Consider the following 21,113-nt stretch of genomic DNA (forward strand, 5'->3'; position numbering starts at 1 on the left):
GCGTTTTGAACCTTAATTGTGAATCAGGCTGTCTTCAGCCGCCCCCCCCTCCCCCCGTCTCCCCAGGTTGATCAGGTTTGACGGTGGCGTGCACCTCCTCACTTTTTAATGCCCTGTCATCTGTGCATCTAACATACTGTAAGGGCCCCTTCAGAGGTTCAGCTAGCTGAGCCTGTTGAGGTCACCTCGTAGGGCTATATTACATTAAATTACATTATTGTCATTTAGCAGATGCTCTTATCCACAGCAACTTACATAGGTTACAATTTTTTGCATTTATACAGCTGGACATTTACTGAGGAAATTCTGGGTTACGTATCTTGCCAAAGGGTGCAACACCAGTACCTCAGTGGGGATTTGAACTGGCAACCTTTTTGGTTACGAGCCCTCCTCCCCAGCACTGTGCTACACTGTGCTGTAATGGTTGCATTCGCTCACGTTGGAGACAGCTCCCTTTCGGGTATCGATCGATCGGATCACATCATTAGGGGGCTTATATTTAATCCGCTTTAACGAGGGCCCATGCCTCAGCGCCACATCCCCACAATGCGGGGGGATAATCCTGAAAGAGGGACTGCCGTCAGAGATAACAGCCATCATGGAAAACCTCTTATAATGAGCTCTCTGTTTAACACGACCCATCCTCTTTCAGTGGAGCTCCGGTCCTGTGAGGCTAATTACTGTAACCCCACCGGGGGGGTCATTGTTTCCAAAAGACAGTCGTCGATTCACCCCAGAAAGATTTAGCCTGATTAGAAACAAACAAATAATACAGGCGCACAGCCTTTACGACTTCAGCAACTCGGGCATTTGCTGATTTCCCACTTTATTTTAACATTTTGTTAAGCAGAGTTTTAATGAATTACCCACAGAATTAAGATCAGCATTAAGATTTGCCACTGGTTTGTTCAGTTTCAAAAGGACTGGGAGGCCTTCATTAAGGAGAGCGAACCTTGGGTGAAAGGCACTGAAATGAAGACCCGTTGTGAATAAATGAAATTGAAATGTTGACCTCCGTGACTGAGAATGGCCCTGGCCTGCCTCTCACTCCTCTCCTTCCATGGCCTCCCTTCTCACTCTTTTCTCTCGCTCCTCCGGTCGTTTCCAGGAGCCCTTCACCACGTTCTTCCTCGATTCCCATGGAGGTCAATTTGACCATGCTGACCGGACCTTCTCATCAGTGTCCAGAGCCTGGAGGAGCTGCCAGAGAGACACATCTGATGTGAAGGTGAGGCTGCTCACACATACACACACACACACACACACACGCGCACGCACACACACACACACACACACACACACACACACAAACCATACACTGCACACGTACACTCTACACAGTGTGTTAGCTCTGTAGAAGTAGATTCCCCTGGGATGGCAGTCAGACATCTAAAAGTCCTGACATGTTGACAGTACCATTGATGAAATATATGCTTACTGAATGCGTAGCTTGCTATCCATCATGCCCGACACCTTCATATGAAATGGAAAGAACACGTCCATACATACAATCTATCCATAACTGAGGAAGGTGCTGTGTGCTATATTCACTGTTATGATCTTGAGTGGTCCTGCGTTAAGCAAGGTGTGGGGGGCCAGCCATGTGCTTCGAATGATAGAGAAGCAGAACATGTATGGTCACATAGTGCTTGTCATGCCACCAGGAAGGCGTTAGGTTTCTGACCAAATGTCTCTCTAGTCTTGAGTGCTGCATTCCTGCTCTGGGTCCTGGCTCTAACCTTTAGCTGAACCTGTACACAAGTTCCTTGGTTGGACAGGGCTTTGGGGCTGTTACTGGGCACATTTCGCTCTCCTTCAAAGGCCCAAAGGCACCCTGTAACAAGTGTCACACCCTCTTAAAACGGTCACTGTAACCCGGCAGCTTTCTGTTGTCAGGTTTGATTTGGGCTGTTATTTTAGCTTTGGTTCATTGCTGATTGGCCTGGTAAAAATGATGAAACATGTGGCTTACATTTCAGGTGACGCTTGGTTGCGAAACATACCGAGGGCGCGGTTCGGTCGCAGTCTAGCCCGTCACAGCAGATGAACCCGAGCGGTTCACATGTAATCAAAGCCAAAAGGTCAGAGCGGGCTCGGAAACCAGGAGTTTCTAACATATTTGTTTCCAACATGTTTGTTTCTAACATGCAGCACGTTGGTTCTCTAGATTCGGCCCTTGAGCCACTTCTCAGAGGGCCTTAAATCGTGCTTTGGCACACAGCAGATGGAGGAAAAGTGACAGATCAATTTAGAGTCGAGTTTACAAAACATCCAAACCTTTCTTTTTTTTTCAAAGAAACAGTAGTTTTGCACAATCCCTCAGCTTTTGTAAGGGCTGGACAAAGAAGGGAGAGAGCGCTGGCAGTTTGTATCCGAGTGAAAGAAGCGATTATGGGTTAATGCCTCCTTGATCCAGCCTGTCTCTGGCTTGGCCCCTCCACCCTGACCTTGCCCCCAATCCCCTGACCCCTGCTCTGGCCGCCGGCGGGCTGAAAGGCGGGGGCCTCTGGAAGTGACCCCCCCGGGGGGCCAGGGGGCGCCTGTCCGCTGACCCGTGGCAGGACAGGATTGCGGATCACAGCCGCTGGCCTGTGACACCCCCAGCGCGGGGGCCGCCGCGCGGATCGGGCCGCCGCTTGTTAAGTGGCACGCCGGGCCCTCTCCTCTGCAGAGGGAGGCCCATTCGCACCGGCTCCTCCCCTCCCTCCGAAAAACACGCTGACCTTTGCCTGTCAGCCTTTTTTTAAGGAAAGCAGGGGATGGAGGAAGAGTTTTTTTCCCCCCTTAAACTCCTCTGTTTGTTTGCGTTATTAATTGGCTGCTTTCTCTCCTGTGAAGAGAGTCGCTGTGCTTTGTGCAGGGCAGTGTGCTCCGGGCAAGCTAATCAAACTGCTGATTTAAGGTTCCAGAGGTTACGACATCGATAAATAGCCCCTCTGCAGCGAGAGGGTGTGTTATCTGACATAAGCCTGAGAATCCACTCTGTTACCAGCTGTGTGAATTTAGGAATATAGACTAGTATATAGTATGTATTGGCAAGTGTGCTTTAAAATGAGACCTGAAGGAAAGTGGCTATTTTCTGAATGGATAGGTGAAGTGTCTTTGCCCTGTGCTGAGTAACAGACAGGATTCAGTGGCGGGGTGCCGTCTGTACCCTTCCCGAGTGCTGCTTCCCTAACTGTGGCCTCGGAAGGCGTCCTGCCCCACCACACCCAGCGGCCAGAGAGCTCCTGAGGTGTTGAGAAGCCCCTCTGTTTGTCGGAGGCTCCAAACAAGTGCTGCGGGCGTCTCCCCCCGGTAGGCCGCCTGTCAGCACCCCGCCCCGCCGGGAGACGGCTCTCAGCTGCAGTGTACGTTTCGCTCTGACCCCCTCAGCCCCCCTTATCTCCGGCCTCCGCTACAAACGGGAGCCGCCACACTTCCAGAGAATATTCCGCTTCTGAGATTGATGGGTCTGTCCCCCCGCTTTTGTTGCTTTGACGATGAGACACACGCTTGGATGGATGTGTCTGGTTACTGACAGAGGGTTTTTTTGGCGCGGTCTCTGCGCCCCCGTGTCAGCTCGGCCTGCGTCGCGTTAAGCTGAGCTGAAGTGTCAGACTGGTGTTGTCTCTCATTTGGTCAGTCCCTCTGTCAGTTTGTCAGTCTGTCTTTGAGACGCTGTCTATCAGTGCGGTGCCAAAGCCGCACTTGCAGTCATGTTACATTTGGAGAGCGTAGCGAGAGCTTCTCTCACTAACGGTGAGGAAGTCATCTCGGCCTTCGTTCTCGAGTTACATTGTGTATACTGTAATAGAGCATTGCCGTCAGATTTTTTTTGTCATCATTATTTACCAGTCGGTATGCAAAATATCAGTGGTCTGTGTTCGTTTTAACTTCACAGACTTCACAAACTTTCAAGATCTCCTTTTGTAAGGGAACATAATACACCTTTAGAGTTTGACGCTTACTCTAAGAGGAGAATGGCATAGCTCACTTTGTACTATAGAGAGTATATGCCTCGACAATGCCTCAGATTCCGACTCATATTTGGGAGTATATTCGACTTTGGTTTACATAAGAAAGTTAAAATAATCTATTCCTCTGCACACACTTACATGCAGTGCCCCCACATGGCAGTAAATACTGCCATGATCTCCAGTAGGCATTTATAATTATGCTGGGCTGTATTTTCTGTTTATCTGTTCTGGTTCACCTGCCCTCTACAGATGTACATTTCTGTGTCTGTGTTTTGCACTGTAAATGATTTAATATAGACGTTGAGATCTGGTATGCTAGCCATGTAATGCAAATAAACTTGTATTACATTTACAATTATTCAAAGATGTCACACACACACACGCACGCACACACACACACACACACACACACACACACACACACATGCACGCACGCACACTAGGCACACACATCAGAAAGACAAAATGTGTTTTGCAGCCCTGTAATATATATAGGCTATGCGCTGTGTGGCTGGTCAATTACTCTTACTTGGTCGTGAGAGGAAGAAAAAGTAACCACAATGTGAAGTATACTTTTTACCCTACAAACGAGAGAAGGCAGAGACGCAAGCCCCGGTGCCTGCAACAGTGGTTTGATTGCTTTTATCAGGGTGACATTTCTGAGCGCGCAGCGTATGAGGAGTTGGAAATGTAATTTCCATGAGTAATGGTACATTTCAAGTGGAGCTGCCTCTCCTGACGGAGAGGCCGCCGAAGATTAAAGCACTCTGCCTCCCTATGATATCCACAAATGCATTATGTATTCACTCCAGAGTTTTCCTTTTAATTAGAATCGTTTAAAATATGCATGCTTTCAAGACCGGGCTATTCTGTTCACTTCTCTGGGATAATTAAAAGGGTCACACGTGGGCGTTCAAACGCACTTCCATTCTTTGCATTCTTTTCTTTTTTATCACCCCACATTATCAGAAAATGGCCCCTACGTTTCTACCACAAAGAGCACGCCCGCAGTTTGGGTGTTACTCGGTGAGGCCGGTGAGGTAAAACACTGGAAACTTTGTAACTGTGCTCTTCCCTTTTCTTTTTTTTTCCTCTTGACACAGGAATTGATCCCGGAATTTTATTATCTCCCGGAGATGTTTGTCAACTCCAATAATTACAACCTGGGAGTGATGGATGATGGGACGGTGGTGTCTGACGTGGAGCTCCCACCGTGGGCCAAGACCCCAGAAGAGTTTGTGCGCACAAACAGGCTGGTAAGACAAGTCCTCCTCTGAGTGTCAGCCGCCCTCTCTGCCAAACAGGAAACGCTAATGGAAAGAGACAATGTTTTTTCCTGTCGAGCTGAGTTACTTCCCTGTTACCTGAGACTCAAGGGCCTCAAAGATGTCTAGGACTTTTGATTGCTGGCAAAGCAATCTCTCTCTCTCCACCCGCGGGGATGAGATATCCGGTGTCGGAGCACCTCCCGCCACCCCTGGCCCGCATGTCGTTCGCAGCGCGCCTTTTTTGTTGGAAAGTGTTTTGTTGTTATTTAATAGCACTGCGGTCTGGATTTTCAGACATCTACACACTTCTTCCTCTCTCACAGGGTCACAGAGCTGCATGGCTTGATCCTGTATGTGAACCTTTTTGCTTTTTTTTGTGTTTAATTTTCTTTTACCTCTAATTTTCTTTTAATGTGTGATTGTCTGGGACTCAAGAGCATATCCTCCCCCAGCAGTATCCTTCATCCCAGCAGTATCCTTCATCCCAGCAGTATGTATCATGAAATATCAAAGATCCACATGCCTGGTCCTGGTGAATTCGGAACCTGCAATCTCTGCATTTCTGCCGGCTCTGTGCAGCACACTGGAAGAAAGTGATAATCACAGCTCATGAAATGCATATGACTTTGATCTGTGACCTGTTTTGTGGTGCTAATCAGGATGCTGATATCACGACACCCCCCCTCATTAATCATATCCCCCTCCCTGCTCGGCGTCGTCCCGCCAGGCGGGGCCCGGCCCTGGCAGCCGCCCCTCGGCCCCGGCAGCCGCCCCTCGGCCCCGCCGCGGACCGGCCCCCGCGCCAGGCAGCCGGCCCGCGCCAGGATCAGATGGTCCTTTCGCCGGGGAAGGGGGCGCGGCGCTGCGGGTGTCTGGACCGCGAGCAGATGATGTATAGGAGCAGGCGGTAATTACACATGGTACAGTAGCCGCACTGCTAATGACTGGCCGGGGCAGTGTGTCTCTCACACTCTCTGCGCACTGAAGGGCGCGCCGCTCTGATGCTCTGTGTACTGCTATAGAGGTAGGGGGGCCTCCTCCTGGAATGACGCCCCCTCATGGAACAGCACTGTGAGGCAGGGCTGCAGTGAACCCGAAGCCCTCTGAGGGTCTGGCCGTCCCTCTGCCTCCCTCTGCCTCCCTCCGCAGTGATGGCTGTTTACTCTCAGTGTTCCCCAGCTCGCAGAGGGCGCTTTGGTTTTCGGCCAATTACGTTCAATCAGAGCGGCCTCCGCATCACAGGTTACCGGGCAGATCAATACCCCGGGCCCTCAGTAGTCTCCGCTGAGTATTGATCTGTGCAGACTTGGAGGGGGTGGATAGGCAGGTAAGAGGAGGTGAGTTTTAATAAGCACAGTGACAGACGGCTGTCCTTCAAGGCTCAGTCTTACAGCTCAAGACTTACAGCTTGGTTACTCTCTGACTCTGGGTTTCCCTTTATATATTGAATGTTGAGTTATATGTGAAATGTTAGAGTTTCAGCTTCATCTCACGGTTTACTTCATTTTTCTGTTGTTTCTAGCATTAAGTCAAGTGTAATCTGAATGCCAGATGTAAGATAATATCTGAGCAAAGAGAAAACCAGTTTTAGCAATTTTATTTTAACAGTGATTTTACGGATACATGGGATGAGATGTGGAGATACGCAGGGGGAACGGTCGGACACCAGGATGGGGGTCTCCAGCACACCCCTGTGCCGGACCTCATTAATGCAGCCTGCGGAGAGGGCGCTGCTGTGGCCTGCACCGTCTGCCTGCAGGCTGCCCTGCTCCTCGGCTCTGCACCTGAGAGCTCCAGCTCGCTGCAAGCCGGAGAGCGGGAGCAGGAGCGGTGAGCCCCGCCGTTCCTCTCTCACCCTCTGCGCACAGCGTTGTTTAAATTGCCCTCCTGAAGAGGCTGCCACGTCTGTCACCAAGAGCTGCAGAGGCGCATCTCTTTAACGATGAAATCGCGGGCCTCAGCGGTACGGTTCAGGGGACCGTCGGGCAAGGGGAACACGACCGGGTCCCTAATATGTAGGTGGGGATGCTCTGGGTGGGCAAGGATGCCTTGTACGGGGGCATGTGCGCCCACATTGGGCCATGCTACAGCAGGGACAAGGGGTGACTCTGCTTTAGGTGGCTTAGCAAGGCTGGTCTCCTGTAAAATTCCTGCACTGTTAAGGGGGGGGGTGCAGGGATCATTATCCGTGGGCCTGTAGGCAGTGGGGGTTGGGGGGTGGGGAGGGGTGGGCGGGGGTCCTGCCTGATGACTAATAGCTGGCATTACGGGGTGTCAGCTGTTTCCTGGGGCCGAATGAGAGATCTGTAATGAGACCCCTGCCTCAGAACTGGAAAGATGTACACCAAGAGTTAATGGACTGTTTCATTCTTTATCACATCTGCCACTGAAGGCGTGCGCAACACACCGGTAATGCGGCACGCTCAGCAGGGAGGGGGGAACAGTGGCCGAATCTGTTACTCTCTCTGTTTCCAGTAGGTAATTAACAGCTAATTAAACGGCGGGCTCTAACCCACATTAACTCTACTGCTTTTAAAATAGCTGCTGCGTCCAGAATGGCAGGTTATTACATCTGTGCTTGTGTTTGAAGGCGGAGGATGAATTTAATGTTGCTGGGACCCCTAAAAAGGGCTTGCTTGATTGACCTTGACTTGTACAGCTAAAGGAATTATTTGCTGGCTTTGTAAATGTTGGGTCTGGATGTGAGTGGCTTTCAGCTTTCACAGTTTTAAACAGTGCTCTGCTAAAGATGCTCCTTTTTTTCTTTTCTTTTTTTTTGCCCTGACGTTGCGTGACACGAAGATCAGGCGAGATTGCTGTTTTACTAAAAGGTCAATGGAGGGGTTAAGAACTTGATCCCTCTCGGCAGATAACGAGCCCTATCTGCACACCATTCCCCTCTGGAACATTCCAGGACACATGACGAATCGCTCGGGTTTGCCGAGCCCCTGATCTGGTTGCTGGGACAGAGAGCAGGTGATCCTCCTGCTAAACTCAAACAAAACCAATGCCAGTGACCACACATGCTACAGCGCTGCTAAACAGCCAAACTGTTAAACTGCGCCTGAGTCTGTGTTAGGAGGCAGTACAGACCCGTGTGTCATCAAACCTGGGAAAGTTACAGTTTGGCTCGTGGCCACCCTCAAAGCTGGTTCAAATTTACACGCGAATGCAAATGCATACAAAGACATGGCAGTGGTCTCTGCCAGCTGAAGACCCTTCAGCTGATTTTGTTTTCATAGGGCAGAATGTGGATGTATGGAGCAACTGCCAGAACAGTTAGCTCTGACACATTGCTCCGATTCATCAGTTTGCGTTGATGACAGTTTTCAGTCAATCGTCAGATATGGTGATCTTGTGGTTGTCTGTGTAGCCCTTTGCATTGTAGCAAAATTTGGGAGATGTACGACATGCAGCATTGACCCTCTGTGCGAACGGCCATTATAGTCACAATCACATCATTTAGTTCCACAGCTCAGCAGTTGCGAGCGCGCTGACCGCAAGCATAAATCCGACGTGTACGTGCTTGAGATGCCAGCAGACACGCGTACGTCCATCATTATCAGTCTGCGTGCGCAGCACACGTCTCTCGTGAAGAAAAAAATCCAGACTGTGTCCTCTGCAGAAGCCCGGGGCCCGGGCCTCCTCACTGTCTGACCCTCTGCCATCACTCACCGAGCAGGACATTTCTGCTGAGGTCAGTGACCCTCCGGCCCTACCTCACACCATTTGCAGACAGGCCTCTTCACGGCCATGTCCTGCCGGAGGCCGTTTCTTCCATCATCACAGATCTGAACTTTGGACCTTTATCGAAGGAGAAATGTTTTTGTCTCTTTTACTCCACAAAAAAATGAACAAAACGAGGATGCCCGGGCCGGGGTAGGGCCTGTTAGCTGACTTAAAGCGGAGTGTTTTGCGATGTTTTGTTGACGTCTCTCCGACAGCGCCGTTTGCCCGTAGCTACGCGTGCTCCTCCCGCTCGATGCCGGCCCCATTAAAAGCATTTCCGAGGGCTCAATCATCCGGCCTCTTAGGGCGCTGCTGACAAAACGGCCGCCTTCGCCGGCTCGGTACGGGCGAGCGATCCAGAACGAGGCGGAGCGGCCTGATGAAAGGAGACCCTCAGTCATCGGTGTGACAGAAACGTCCATTAAAGCGGACGGGGGGAGGGGGACAGGGAGAGGCGGGGAGAGGCGAGCCTGAGGAGGCCTCCGAGTGCGGGAAGAGAGGGGCTGACTGATGGAACAGGAGCAGACAGACACGGGGCAGCGGGGTCTCAGAACCCCCTCTCACACATCAGGTGGAAATCCTGACATATCTGGCAACCATTAACAATCACCTGGGGTGGGTTCCTCCCGCAGGCAGTGGCGCCCTCTTCATTAGCTGGTTTCTATAAGCTGCAGATCCTGGGCTTAGAGTTGGGTGATGGCTGGACACAGCCTCGAATCGGACCCTCAGATGTGACGGCGTGTAGCAGCTGCGGGCCTGCACGCAGTTTGCACCAGCGGTGGCTGAGAGCTTGTGGGCTGGAGATATAAACATTGGGGAAACTCGCTGACAGACAAGTGCCACTTTAACGTGAGGAAAGTCATGTTCTCTCCATTACTGATACGCAACGCTGACCTGCGAAAAAGTGGACTGAAAAGTAGGGAGATGGAATGAATAATTTTAGCAGGTTTTGTTAAATTTATACCATACCTTATATTAGTTGGATATAAAAAATATAAAACATATATTAATTGGTATATAAAATGTGCTATGAAGATGTCAAAACACTTTTGTGAGACAAGGAGTTTTAAATTGCAACATAAGGGACTCAAAAGCCCCATTCACCTTTGCCCTTATGCACAATGACTGAATAATGCAAGCACATGAATAAGTCTCAAATCATGTATCTCGCCAGATTCAATCAAAGCTGTTCTGTAACAGCGTCACTCACATGTGTGCTGCTCAGCACACCACAGGTGTCATGAGGTCATGCGACGTGTGGTTTGTGATTGTGCAGACAGATGCAGGCGGTGCGGGTTCCCACACTGAGCAGAAGGCCTGGCTCTCAGGACAGACCACCTACTTCAGTTGTCAGAGGGCGCCGGGGTTTACATTTGCGTCTTGTCCTGCCAAAGCACCGTAACGATTTTCCCCCAGCACACCGAAGGCCCCAGAGAGACACCGAGAAGCAGTCGGTGCGCAGAGCGCTGGCCGTGGCCCTGCCCCGTGTTTTCGTGAGGGTCTCCCACAGCGGATCTAACCCAGCCCGCTCTGTCTGGGATTAGCGGGATTGGGAGGGTCTCTGGTTACCGTCATCCGCGGCTCTCTGAGGGGGGCGCTGTCACGGGGAGGGCAGGCGTGTTTACAGTGAGTAAGCAGTGCCGTGTATCAGCCCTTCCTGATGTGATGGTGGAGACTGGGACTCTACTGCCACTATCAGTCTCTTTCTCTCTCTCTCTCTCTCTCTCTCTCTCTCTCTCTCTGTTGTCTCATTCCGACGCATGGGCCAATGTTTGACTTTGCATCTTTCACATCACATTATCCATTCACCCTCATTCAGGGCGACTTGCAGGACATATCTTACAGTTGACAATCTATCCGTCTAAAGCCATTTAGGTTAAGTACGTCGAGCATACATCCGCAGACCCTGTCCAGGATCTGAACTTGCAGTCGTCTGGGTCCATGTGCTTGACTGCTCTCACATATTGATTGTATGAAGCTAAAGCTGGACCCTCTTACAGAGCTGGTGAGAGGTGAGTGAGATGGGGGTTACGGTGTTATCCTATCCTGGCCTTCCTCATAGAGGATATCCATTCTAGTAAACCCAGTCTACACCCCTCAGCCTCAGACTCTGTGTGCTTTAGTATGAGAGTTAATTACTGCAGTCATCTGCTCTAATCACCTTCCTCCCGTAGCCTGGCCATGTTCTGCCAGGCTGTAGCATACATGTCAGACTCTCATTTAACTGCTCCAGAGTGCTTGAGTACTTGAGTCTAATTAGGGAGGCCTGTCTGTTCTTAAGCAGCTCTCTGGGCAGCTCTTGCTATTTTGCCCCAGTTTCGCTCCAGTTAACTCTCCCTGTTCTTCATTGGTCGCCTTTTTTATTCATCTATTTTTTGCTCTCATTGAAAACCAAGACCTTAAAAAAAAACAAAATTTAAGAGCCTTCTCTGGTGACATCATCACTTGATCCCCTCAGGCTGTGCAAGTGAGCAAGGCTTCAGTCACACTGCATGTTCAGTATTTAATTTCGTTGTACTGAAATACCACTTCCCTCCTCAAATTTAGAAGTTTTAGTCTCAGGTAATGCTGTAGCACAGTGGTTCAGGAATTAGACTTATAATCATAAGGTAAGTCTACTAACCCTGGATCAGTTTCAGCCTGTTTCATGAAGCTGTTGGGTTTGGCTATAGCTAATCCTGGACCAGCTGTTAGGATCTAGATTTATGTGCAGTTTTTGGATATATTGGCGTGTACAGTGCTGTTCAGCATAGTGTGTTCAGTGACCGTACATTTATTTGGCCTGAACTAACTCCTCTCCCACAGCTCTGGGCAGTGACCGATCTAACAACACTACTAAGAGCATTCAGTAAAATCTCACAACACCTTCACCCAGGGCTGAGCGACCCAGCCGGTGCCGGTGCTTGGCTGCCACGTCCCCACCGAAAGAGTTCCTGAGGCTTTCAAGCGCTGATCCAGTCCATCACTTCAACACAAGCCCAGTGCGGCGTCGAGCTCGCTGCAAAAGATGTAGCTCGGCCAGTTCTGACAGCCTCGCAACACGGAGCTAATGGGGATTGACATGCAAGTTTCTGTCTGGCTCCATACACACAGTACACCAGAGGGAATAGCGCCGTTTTCCAAATATCAGAACATTCGGTGGAAAACATGACATCCTGCTGTTGCCCCTCTTTCAGTGTCAAATCAAAATCTTTAGCAATAAATCTAATATTTAGGCTTCATGTCACGGCTCTAACCCCTGCCAAATAAGCACTGACATGTTTATTTTTAAGAGATTTTTGCATGATTTGTTTGGTTTCTTTCCGTTGCGAAAGCGGGGTGTCTGTTGCGCTGTGGAGCGAGGCGCGTGTCGGGCCTTCTCTGACAGCGGTGACCGCAGTCGAGGAGCCCGCGCCCCGGACCCTGATCTCTGTGCTGTGACCTGAGCAGCGGGAGGGGCGCGGAGGGAACGGAGCACCCTACGGAGGGCCGTGGGTGTGAGGGAGGGAGAAGGGGGGGGTTTCAGCTCTTTAGCGGCAGGCTTTCTCTCTGACGTCACCGCAGTGCAGACGGGGGGCCCGTTCTGAGCTCAGCCATGTCTGACAGGCTGCGGCCCGGGCCGGGCCAGCTCTCCCGGCCTGCAGCCCGGGCTCGGCCAGCTCGCAGCCCGGCGATCAGACGGCTGTCAGGAGGAACGCCGCTCCGGATGAAAGGCCTGGGAATGAGGGAGCGGGCGGATGGAAATATGACAGAGGGTCCCTCAGGATCCACAGAGCTGCTCCACTGGTCTGGTCACCACACAATTAACGGGATGCAATTCATTTACTGGGGCTGTTAGAGGCATTTTCCCCCTTTTAATTACATGTAGACTGCTGCACAAAACTATGTCAATATTACAGCTTTGTGTAATATACTCTGCATAAATGCAGAGATAAGTATCATATCCTTATTATGTCCAAGGCAAGTAACGGGAATACATCAGAGTGGTAAGTTTTTAACATGCTTAATTTCTTAATTGAATTATGTATTAGAATTGTACATGTTTGTAGATTTTGTTATCAAGTGAGAAAGTGGTTTTTAGAATGGGCCATTACGTGAATGTTTTTTGGGCTTTCCCTAATGTAGAGGTTTTACCTTACTGGCAGTCTTATCTGTTGTGATCAATACTGACAGAAGTACTCTACAGCAGAAAGAAGTCTGCTGTCATTCAGAACCGGCTTCTCCGGTGTCCATCAATGACCCTGCATTGTGGTGCAAATAAGGTTATTGATTTGTAAAGTGACATTTTTATATCCTCATGGACATATTGCTTTATGTCTTTAATGTGTTAGAGGGCTGCTGATGGGAGGAAAAACATCTTTCAATTGCAACGTATAAAGAAATCCATCCAATAAATCAGAGCGTATGAAAATGAGACCTGCCCTCTCTGACCCGCAATCTCTCTCTCTCTCCCTTTCTCACTCTCTCTCCCTCCCTCTTCCCCATAGCCAATGATTTACAGCTCTTATTAGTCAGGGTAAATACCTTCTCTTTGCAGTTTTGAGAGGGACTGACAGTTACTGTGCGCTAACTACAGACAGCTGAGCTGTCAGAAAAGCACAGTTTCAGTCTGAACCTCTCGGTGCACTGGCTTTCAAACCATTTTTCATTCTGCTGGTAATTGTGATCATTGTTTTGAGTGTTTTGACGAGTAAAATGTTATGTTTTGTCTAGCAGCACAACAGAATCGTACAGAAACATTTAAGAGTTCCCACATGCGTGAGTTTGAGGTCAGGAAGAAAGGCCCTGACGGCTACGGCTCTCAGTCAGCTCCTGATCCCAGGACATGTCAGATTTCCCCAAGCTGCAATCCAGCACTGAGGGGGTTAAGTCCGTGCGCTGAAGGACAGGAAGTCTGGCAGCAATTGCAGTCCCTGGCTGTTACGCAGGCACACAAACCTCTCTGCAGATCTGATGCCTTCTGAGGCAGATTTGAAACCTTTTGAAGCAGATTTGAGGCCTTTTGGTCAAAGTGGGGTTGCCCTGGGCCTCTGTGCATAGGGGGAAACCCTTTCCTTCCACTTCTGAACGTCTGTGGGAGGAAACATGACACCCCTCAAGGCACACAGTCAGAATCACTCAAGAACCTTCCAGAACACAATAATAAGGAATGTTGGCTTCTAAATATCTGAAAATAAAACTATTTTTAACTAGGCATAAGAGGCCAGCAATGTTTAGTGTAAATTACCGTGGTCATTTATCATTGTTCAGTGGCAAGTTACACCATACGTGTGGCATACCGTATATGCAAAACATGGTCAAATTAAAGTGAAAAGTATCCACAGAAAAAAAGAACTCCATGAAAACCCTGTTTAACAAAGGAAACTGAATGCATACAGGAAACTATGCAGTGTAATTCTTGAGAAATAAGGTGTAAAAAAGTGTGATTTGTGGGACTGCTACCCCCTTGGAAGTATTAACATAATTCTTGTGCAAGTCATTCATGAATTATCATAATGATCCCTGTGGAACGCAGTAACGCATACAAAGGCTGCTAATTGCAGCATAAATAACACTCATGTTCCCGCTCTTGAGTGGTAACCTGGCTCCCTAGGAGTCTCTGATCCACAGAGACTGTGATATCTGCACTCCCTGTGCCGTACCTGCGCATGGCGATGGTGATATACAGCTTTGAACACCGTAAAAAGGTGTTTTTAAACAAGAGTGTATGAAATGCAGTAACGATTTTGTTGTTTATTTCTCGGACAGGTTTAAAAAAAATTATGCGGTTTAATTTCAATTTCACGTTTTATGCATTAATTTTAGGGGACAGTCTTTAGTAAAAATCAGATCACATTTTAATAGCAGTGGGCAAGTAGTCAAACTGAAAAAAGCTGAAATAATCAGGCAAACAAATGCCTTTGTGTTTCTGTGATGTAGTTTCTGTGATTGTGCAAGCAAGTAAAACTATCAGTGATGCTGGATTTTTTTTTCAGTAAACGGCTTATCTTGCAGCACCTCTTGTATGAGGTGTTTATATGTAGTGACATAAAGGGTAAAATACACAGGTTTTTTTTTTTTTTTTGCTTTACTGGAAGAATGTGTCAATTCCCTCCCAAATCTTTCTTTTCACTCACCAGACTGGGGGCTTTTAAAATGATATCCCAGAGCTGGTGTTCCCTCGGTGCAAACACACAGGCTCTCCTCGTTGTTGATCATGTGAGTCTTGGGAGCACGCGGAGCCGAGCGTAATCACACTCTGATTCATGTCCCCGTGTCTCCCCAGCGCTGCTCGCTGACGGAGGGGGGGGGGGGTCCCTCTGTAAACCGTGATTAACGTGACACTGAACCCTCCTGAGAGAGACCCGCTAATTCCGCCGCTCTCTGTTGCCCCCGTGCTGATTGGCTCGGGGTCGAGGTGCGCGTTAAATGTCCGTCAGCCTCCACGTTAGCTCCGAGCCCAGGGAGCAGGACCTTGCAGTATAATGCATATAATACATATCCCCTCACAAATTGATGGGTGCTTGACGTGCTGCTTTGTATGTAATCGCACACAGCCTGTGCAAGAGAGTGGTGCACAGTGACAGAATATCCATACAAGTATAACCTCCGAAGACCCCTGAACATTCTGTCGTTTTTTCATTGTTTAAAATGAAACCTTCAGCAGGTATTGTGTCTGATTCTTTCATATGGTTTTAATGATCTCATCATTTATACTGTACCTTTGTAATGTGTATTATATTAGTGATAACAGCAGTCTGCCTTTCCTTTAGGCCCACACCTCCTCATATTACACACACACTAAGGGCCCTCGAGCCTTAATGCACCGTATTCCAGTCAAACTCCTTAAACTGAGTGTTGCAGTAATGACTGTAAATGCATTCAGTGATTCATAGTATGCAAATGTACAGGCTGGGATTGATAGTGAGAGCTCTCAGAGGCCACATGCTCTTGGGCTCTTTCCTCACGGGCCAAGCTTTTGCCGATATGGTATAACCTCTCATAAACTCGTTATACAAGAGCTTTCGCAGTCTTCTCTGTACTGCCAAGGAGAATGTTACTCTCGATGCGAGACGCTTGCCGGATCTTGGCTTCTCTTGATTGAAAGTTCTAATTAAGCGAGTGGAGAGAATGAACTGAAATTAGCTGTCAGAAAGTCACATTTAAGTGAGTGATGAGCTGGTTACGTAGTAAACGCTTAAACGATATAAATTGCCGTTTAAGTGCACGGGTTTAATGTTTGTCACGCATTAATGTGACACAAGCCAGCAATGACAATCAAAGTGCTCATTCTAATTTGGACGCGCTCAGGGCCCTTTGTGTGGAGAAACCTCTGCGCAACTGAACACAATTCCCGTTTTTATGCAAGCGCATAAATGTTTCCTCCTCTGGCTCGCTAATGAAGGGAAAAGCATGTTTTATCTCAGTGCTGTGACATTACAAGATGTTTCCAGCACCACAGAACAACACTGCCCATCTCTGAGCCTGTGAGGAATTATGCAATGTGTCTGCACCATTTAATCCTCGAGGTCTTTTCATCTCATCTCTATGAAAAATGGCAATTCTCCATCGCGAGTCTATAATGATAAATTATCGAATAACATTGCGTCCTCTGAGATAGTTTGATATTGCTGTAGCAATTTTGCTTGGAGCCATTTCTTTTGTTTTCCATTATGTTAATTCACGAGGCACAGTTTTAAGGCTTAAATGCGGTTTGAACGATGGCTTGGCCAGTTGTTGCCTGATGTAATATTAACACAGTGAAGCCATTGTTGCACTGAAGATGCCCTGTGAGGCTGTGTATGTTGTGTTGTCTGTATGAAATGAAATGGTTCTCTGTAGTAAAATGTAAAGCTCTCTAAGCCCCTGTGTGTCCACTCTGCTCCCGCAGGCTCTGGAGAGCGAGTTTGTGTCCTGCCAGCTGCACCAGTGGATCGACCTCATCTTCGGCTACAAGCAGCAGGGACCCGAGGCCAGCCGGGCCCTCAACGTCTTCTACTACCTGACCTACGAGGGCGCGGTCAACCTCAGCTCCATCACCGACCAAGCGCAGAGAGAGGTGATACGCCTTCGATATCTGTGTCACAGGCCTTACCACACCTCATCAAAGTGACACACCCACACTTCCCTCCCCACATCCATTGCTAATACACAAATGTTCATATGTGTAAGACAGTATAGCTCATTTACAGTATACCTCGCAGATGAGTTTGGGAGCCATAATTGTTGGATTCCAGAATTTTCTGGGTGGTTTTCGGGAAGTTTCAGGAGTTTTGCACAGGAATTTGATTGCTTACCCGCCTTCTATTATGCAGACAACTGGATTGTGGGACGAATGAATGAATTGGAGGTCCTTCAGTCTTGTCCATCTGATTATGTCAAGTGCTCACTGTCCATGTTAGCTTAGTTCAAATGTACTGCGCTCTAGTTGAAAGTGAACTATGCTGGATTGAAAGTGCATTAGGTCAATCCAGCATTGTAGTGGCAGTACAAAGAATGATGTATTGCCAAAGAAGTTCAAATCAATAAATATATACTAATACAACATTTTAAAATAACAACAGCAGTAATAAACACGTGGAACTATTACACAGGGTAAATGTGGGGACCTGTATTGTTGTTTTGTTTTGATTTTTTGTTTTACTGCAGTGTAGTCATTGAATATCAGTCTCAACTTCTCTTGCACTTCTTCAACTTGTCTTGCAATGACCACAGAGCCTGTCTTCCCCGGTTAGTTTTGTGTCTGACAGTGAAGGGGTACTCTGTAAGTGTGACACGTCATTTTAGAGCCAGACCACACTATTTTGTCTGTCTGTTTTCTTTCATTTTCCATATGGTCAAAATAAAAGTTCTGCTTTTTTGGGGGCATCTTTTGCATGTTCTCAAGATGCGATTTTACGTGCCTCCAGGCATCTGCTGTGCTTCATGCAAGGTTTCTGTCAGATGCTTCTGCCCAGTAATTGCAGTTCATTTGACAGAGTGGACCCCAAACTTTACTCTGGTTTGGCTTAGCAGGCTGGATCCCTCTCTCCCACAGCTCGGCCACTCCGTTCAGCTGTTTTGCTCCACGCGCAGCTGCTGCAGACAGGAAACAGGAGAAACAGCCAGAGCGGCAAAGGATCCCGACGCAGATATAAACCATTGCATCGCCTCTGGTTGAGCCGAGGGACAGCCAGCGGTCTGCTGCGAAGACGCTAGCGAGAGCGCGTGGCTTTTCTCTGAGACTCGCTGATCTGGCGAGGATCTGTGAAACCACTGATCCATAAATGAGGAGCATGTACAGCCCATTCAGTCAGACCCTATATAGAGAGCATATACAGAGGGCTGTGGGACCGAGGTGAGGGCGCTGCCTGCAGCAGCAGAGCCAGGATGCCTGACGGTGCAGGAATTGCCCCCCCTGGCGTAGGAGGCGGGGCTTGCGGGGCTCCTGACTGAAGGGACAGAGCAGGGCATGCTCAGCGCTGACAGGCCTGTGGCGGGGGGCCTGTGTCCGGGGCACGCCGCCTTCCTCTGCCCTTCATGCTCACTGACTGCGGGGCTCGGAGACGAGAGGGCAGGGCGCTGATTTATGGATTCATTCAGGTAATGCCCACACAGATGCGCATGCAGATTCATGGCCGAGCTCACTCCATTACCCGGGCGTCTGTTTAATACGGACGGCAAAATTGGATCTGTGACACCCCCTTATTTTCCCCGAGTCGCTCCGATGATAAAGACACGAATAAATTCACGCTGGCGTCATCAACAACAGCGCCAGACTCTGGAATCAGAAACGAAACTGCTGTGCACCCGCGCTCTCTTAAAAGGAGTGTTTCCGAGTGAGGTTTACAACCACTCAACCCATTTCTGCAGACACGCAGTCAACTAGCATCCGTAGCACTTTCCGTCTCGACCCTCAGAAATGCCTGTCAGGTGTGTCCCAATATGCAAAACAAGAGCTGTAGCCTTCACTTTCCAGGTGAGTGTTTTCAGGGATGGGGCTGGTGGGGAGGTGTGTTGTGGGAAATGGATTCTAAGTTCCATCCAGGCTAGTGCTTTTCCAAGGAGAAGGGTATAGTTATATTAAAACTAATGTGTTTCTTAGGGTGTGGGTATACCTTATGTCCACCAGCAAGTGTGCCTGTGAGAGCAGACTGAGCGGTTTCCACTCGCGCGCGTTTCCGTGGAAGCGGGTTGAGCGGTTTCGGCTTGTGGGGCTTTGATTGGCCGCTCGTCAGGGCCCGTCCCGGGGCACGTGGCACTGAGCGACGGGGCTCTCTGTCGGGCCCGTCCCGGGGCACGTGGCACTGAGCGACGGGGCTCTCTGTCGGGCCCGTCCCGGGGCACGTGGCACTGAGCGACGGGGCTCTCTGTCGGGCCCGTCCCGGGGCACGTGGCACTGAGCGACGGGGCTCTCTGTCGGGCCCGTCCCGGGGCACGTGGCACTGAGCGACGGGGCTCTCTGTCGGGCCCGTCCCGGGGCACGTGGCACTGAGCGACGGGGCTCTCTGTCGGGCCCGTCCCGGGGCACGTGGCACTGAGCGACGGGGCTCTCTGTCGGGCCTGTCCGCGGCGCTGGGCTGCTTTGTGTCACGCAGGCAGCTGGGTTTGTGTAGCGGGCGGGGCGGGCGGGGCGGGCGGGGCGACCGCGGCGGCGGGGCCGCCCCAGAGACCGTCTCCGCGGCCTCGCGGACCCTCCGCTCGGGCGTTTGGAATGTTTCACAGCAGATTAGGGCTCGCTCGCAGACCGAGCGCTGTTTTCACAGACGGTGATTGCTTCCTGTCTTACCCCTTCCCCCAAAAACTAAATTGGGCTTAATAAGAGCTCTCCTCCGTAGCGACGGAGGCCAAAGAACACAGCTCCCCTCGCCTCCTTCACACACAGTCCCCTGTGTCTCCCATTTTAACAGGAGGTGCCACGCACTGCATACCATGTTGTGATAAATGTCAGGTCGGAATAAAATCCAGATTGGTTGAGCCTCAGCAAACAGTCCGAAGCCCATGGGACAGTGAGCCACTGTGACCCTGTTCTCAGCGCTGGCACACAGGTTTCACTCACAGAAAGCACTGTGCCACTGGCCACTATACCGGCGGTCTGTCTTTAAAATGTTAGGGTCATAAATATTTCAAATATCAACTTGGAATGTCAGTAATTTGAAAAGTTACAGGAAGTCGTTATGGAATTTAACGTCCTAAACTGAGTAACAGAAGAAAGAAATCTTCAGAAATGAATAAGCACCTTTACTTGCTCTTGTATATCGCAGGCAATGGACAGTGTTAACAAGCTTTTTCTGACGCAAAAATGCTTTGAAAATGCAACTTCCAGTTATATGCGGATGTTTTGCGATTCCACGCCAACACATAATGAGGTCCCAGGTGAACGCACACACTGTGTGCAGCGAGACTTTGTGTGTGTGTGTGTGTGTGTGTGTGTGTGTGTGAATGTGAGAAAGGAGAAGGGAAGAGGGGGCACAGCTCCCAGCAGCTGGGAGTGATCGGGATCAAAGCCCAGAGGGCCAGAGAGATCCCCGCGTCTCCTGACGCTCACACGGCCGCGCGGACGGGGGCCTGCTGTCTGGCCTGGGACGTTTCAGCATACCTCTCGGAGATTAGTTTTCTTTTCTGTGGGATCTCTGACAAACGCAGGAAGGCCTGCTGGCAGCCAGCGCTGCGACTGCAGCGGGACGTCTCTGTTTAGTTTCAGACCATCGAGAGAGGGGTATTTAACAGCATTTCTCATGGAAATACCACTCGCAGTCCTGCGTGATGACCTCATACTCAGGGCCCCTGCCAATCTCTGCAAAATCAGTGAGCGAAGGAACGCACTCTCACGTACACTACCAAGACTCTCTCTTTCCTCCATCTCTCTCACACACACACACACACACACACACACACACACACACACAGAGGCATACACAAATATTGACACTATACCTTTACCCATAGGCTGATTGTAGTGCTTATGTGGCAGGGTTTCAGAGTGATAGTAACAGTCGTTTTTGTCATAATTAGGCCCTGCTAATGAGTATTCCTGCCTTGCTCTCCACCAGGCCATAGAAGCTCAGATCCAAAGCTGTGGGCAGACGCCGTGTCAGCTGCTGATTGAGCCCCACCCCCCACGGAGCTCCGCCATGCAGGTGGTGAGTAATGTCACATGGTGGGGAGAACCTACTACCCACACGCACACACGTGCACACACAAGCACGCGCACACGCAC

At 49.6% G+C, this 21,113-nt stretch overlaps 1 protein-coding gene across 1 annotated transcript in view; it reads left to right on the forward strand.

The window, feature by feature from the left end:
• lrba (LPS responsive beige-like anchor protein) overlaps positions 1–21,113 on the forward strand; it is a 195,403-nt gene that overhangs the window by 153,030 nt on the left and 21,260 nt on the right. Inside the window, exons 46-49 of the mRNA XM_036516523.1 lie at positions 1,109–1,228; positions 5,063–5,215; positions 16,806–16,973; positions 20,947–21,036. Of these exons, the coding sequence (XP_036372416.1) occupies positions 1,109–1,228; positions 5,063–5,215; positions 16,806–16,973; positions 20,947–21,036 (531 nt within the window). The remainder of the gene's footprint in view (positions 1–1,108; positions 1,229–5,062; positions 5,216–16,805; positions 16,974–20,946; positions 21,037–21,113) is intronic.

The sequence above is a fragment of the Megalops cyprinoides genome, chromosome 22 (assembly GCF_013368585.1).
Source record: "Megalops cyprinoides isolate fMegCyp1 chromosome 22, fMegCyp1.pri, whole genome shotgun sequence".
Lineage (NCBI taxonomy): Eukaryota > Metazoa > Chordata > Actinopteri > Elopiformes > Megalopidae > Megalops > Megalops cyprinoides.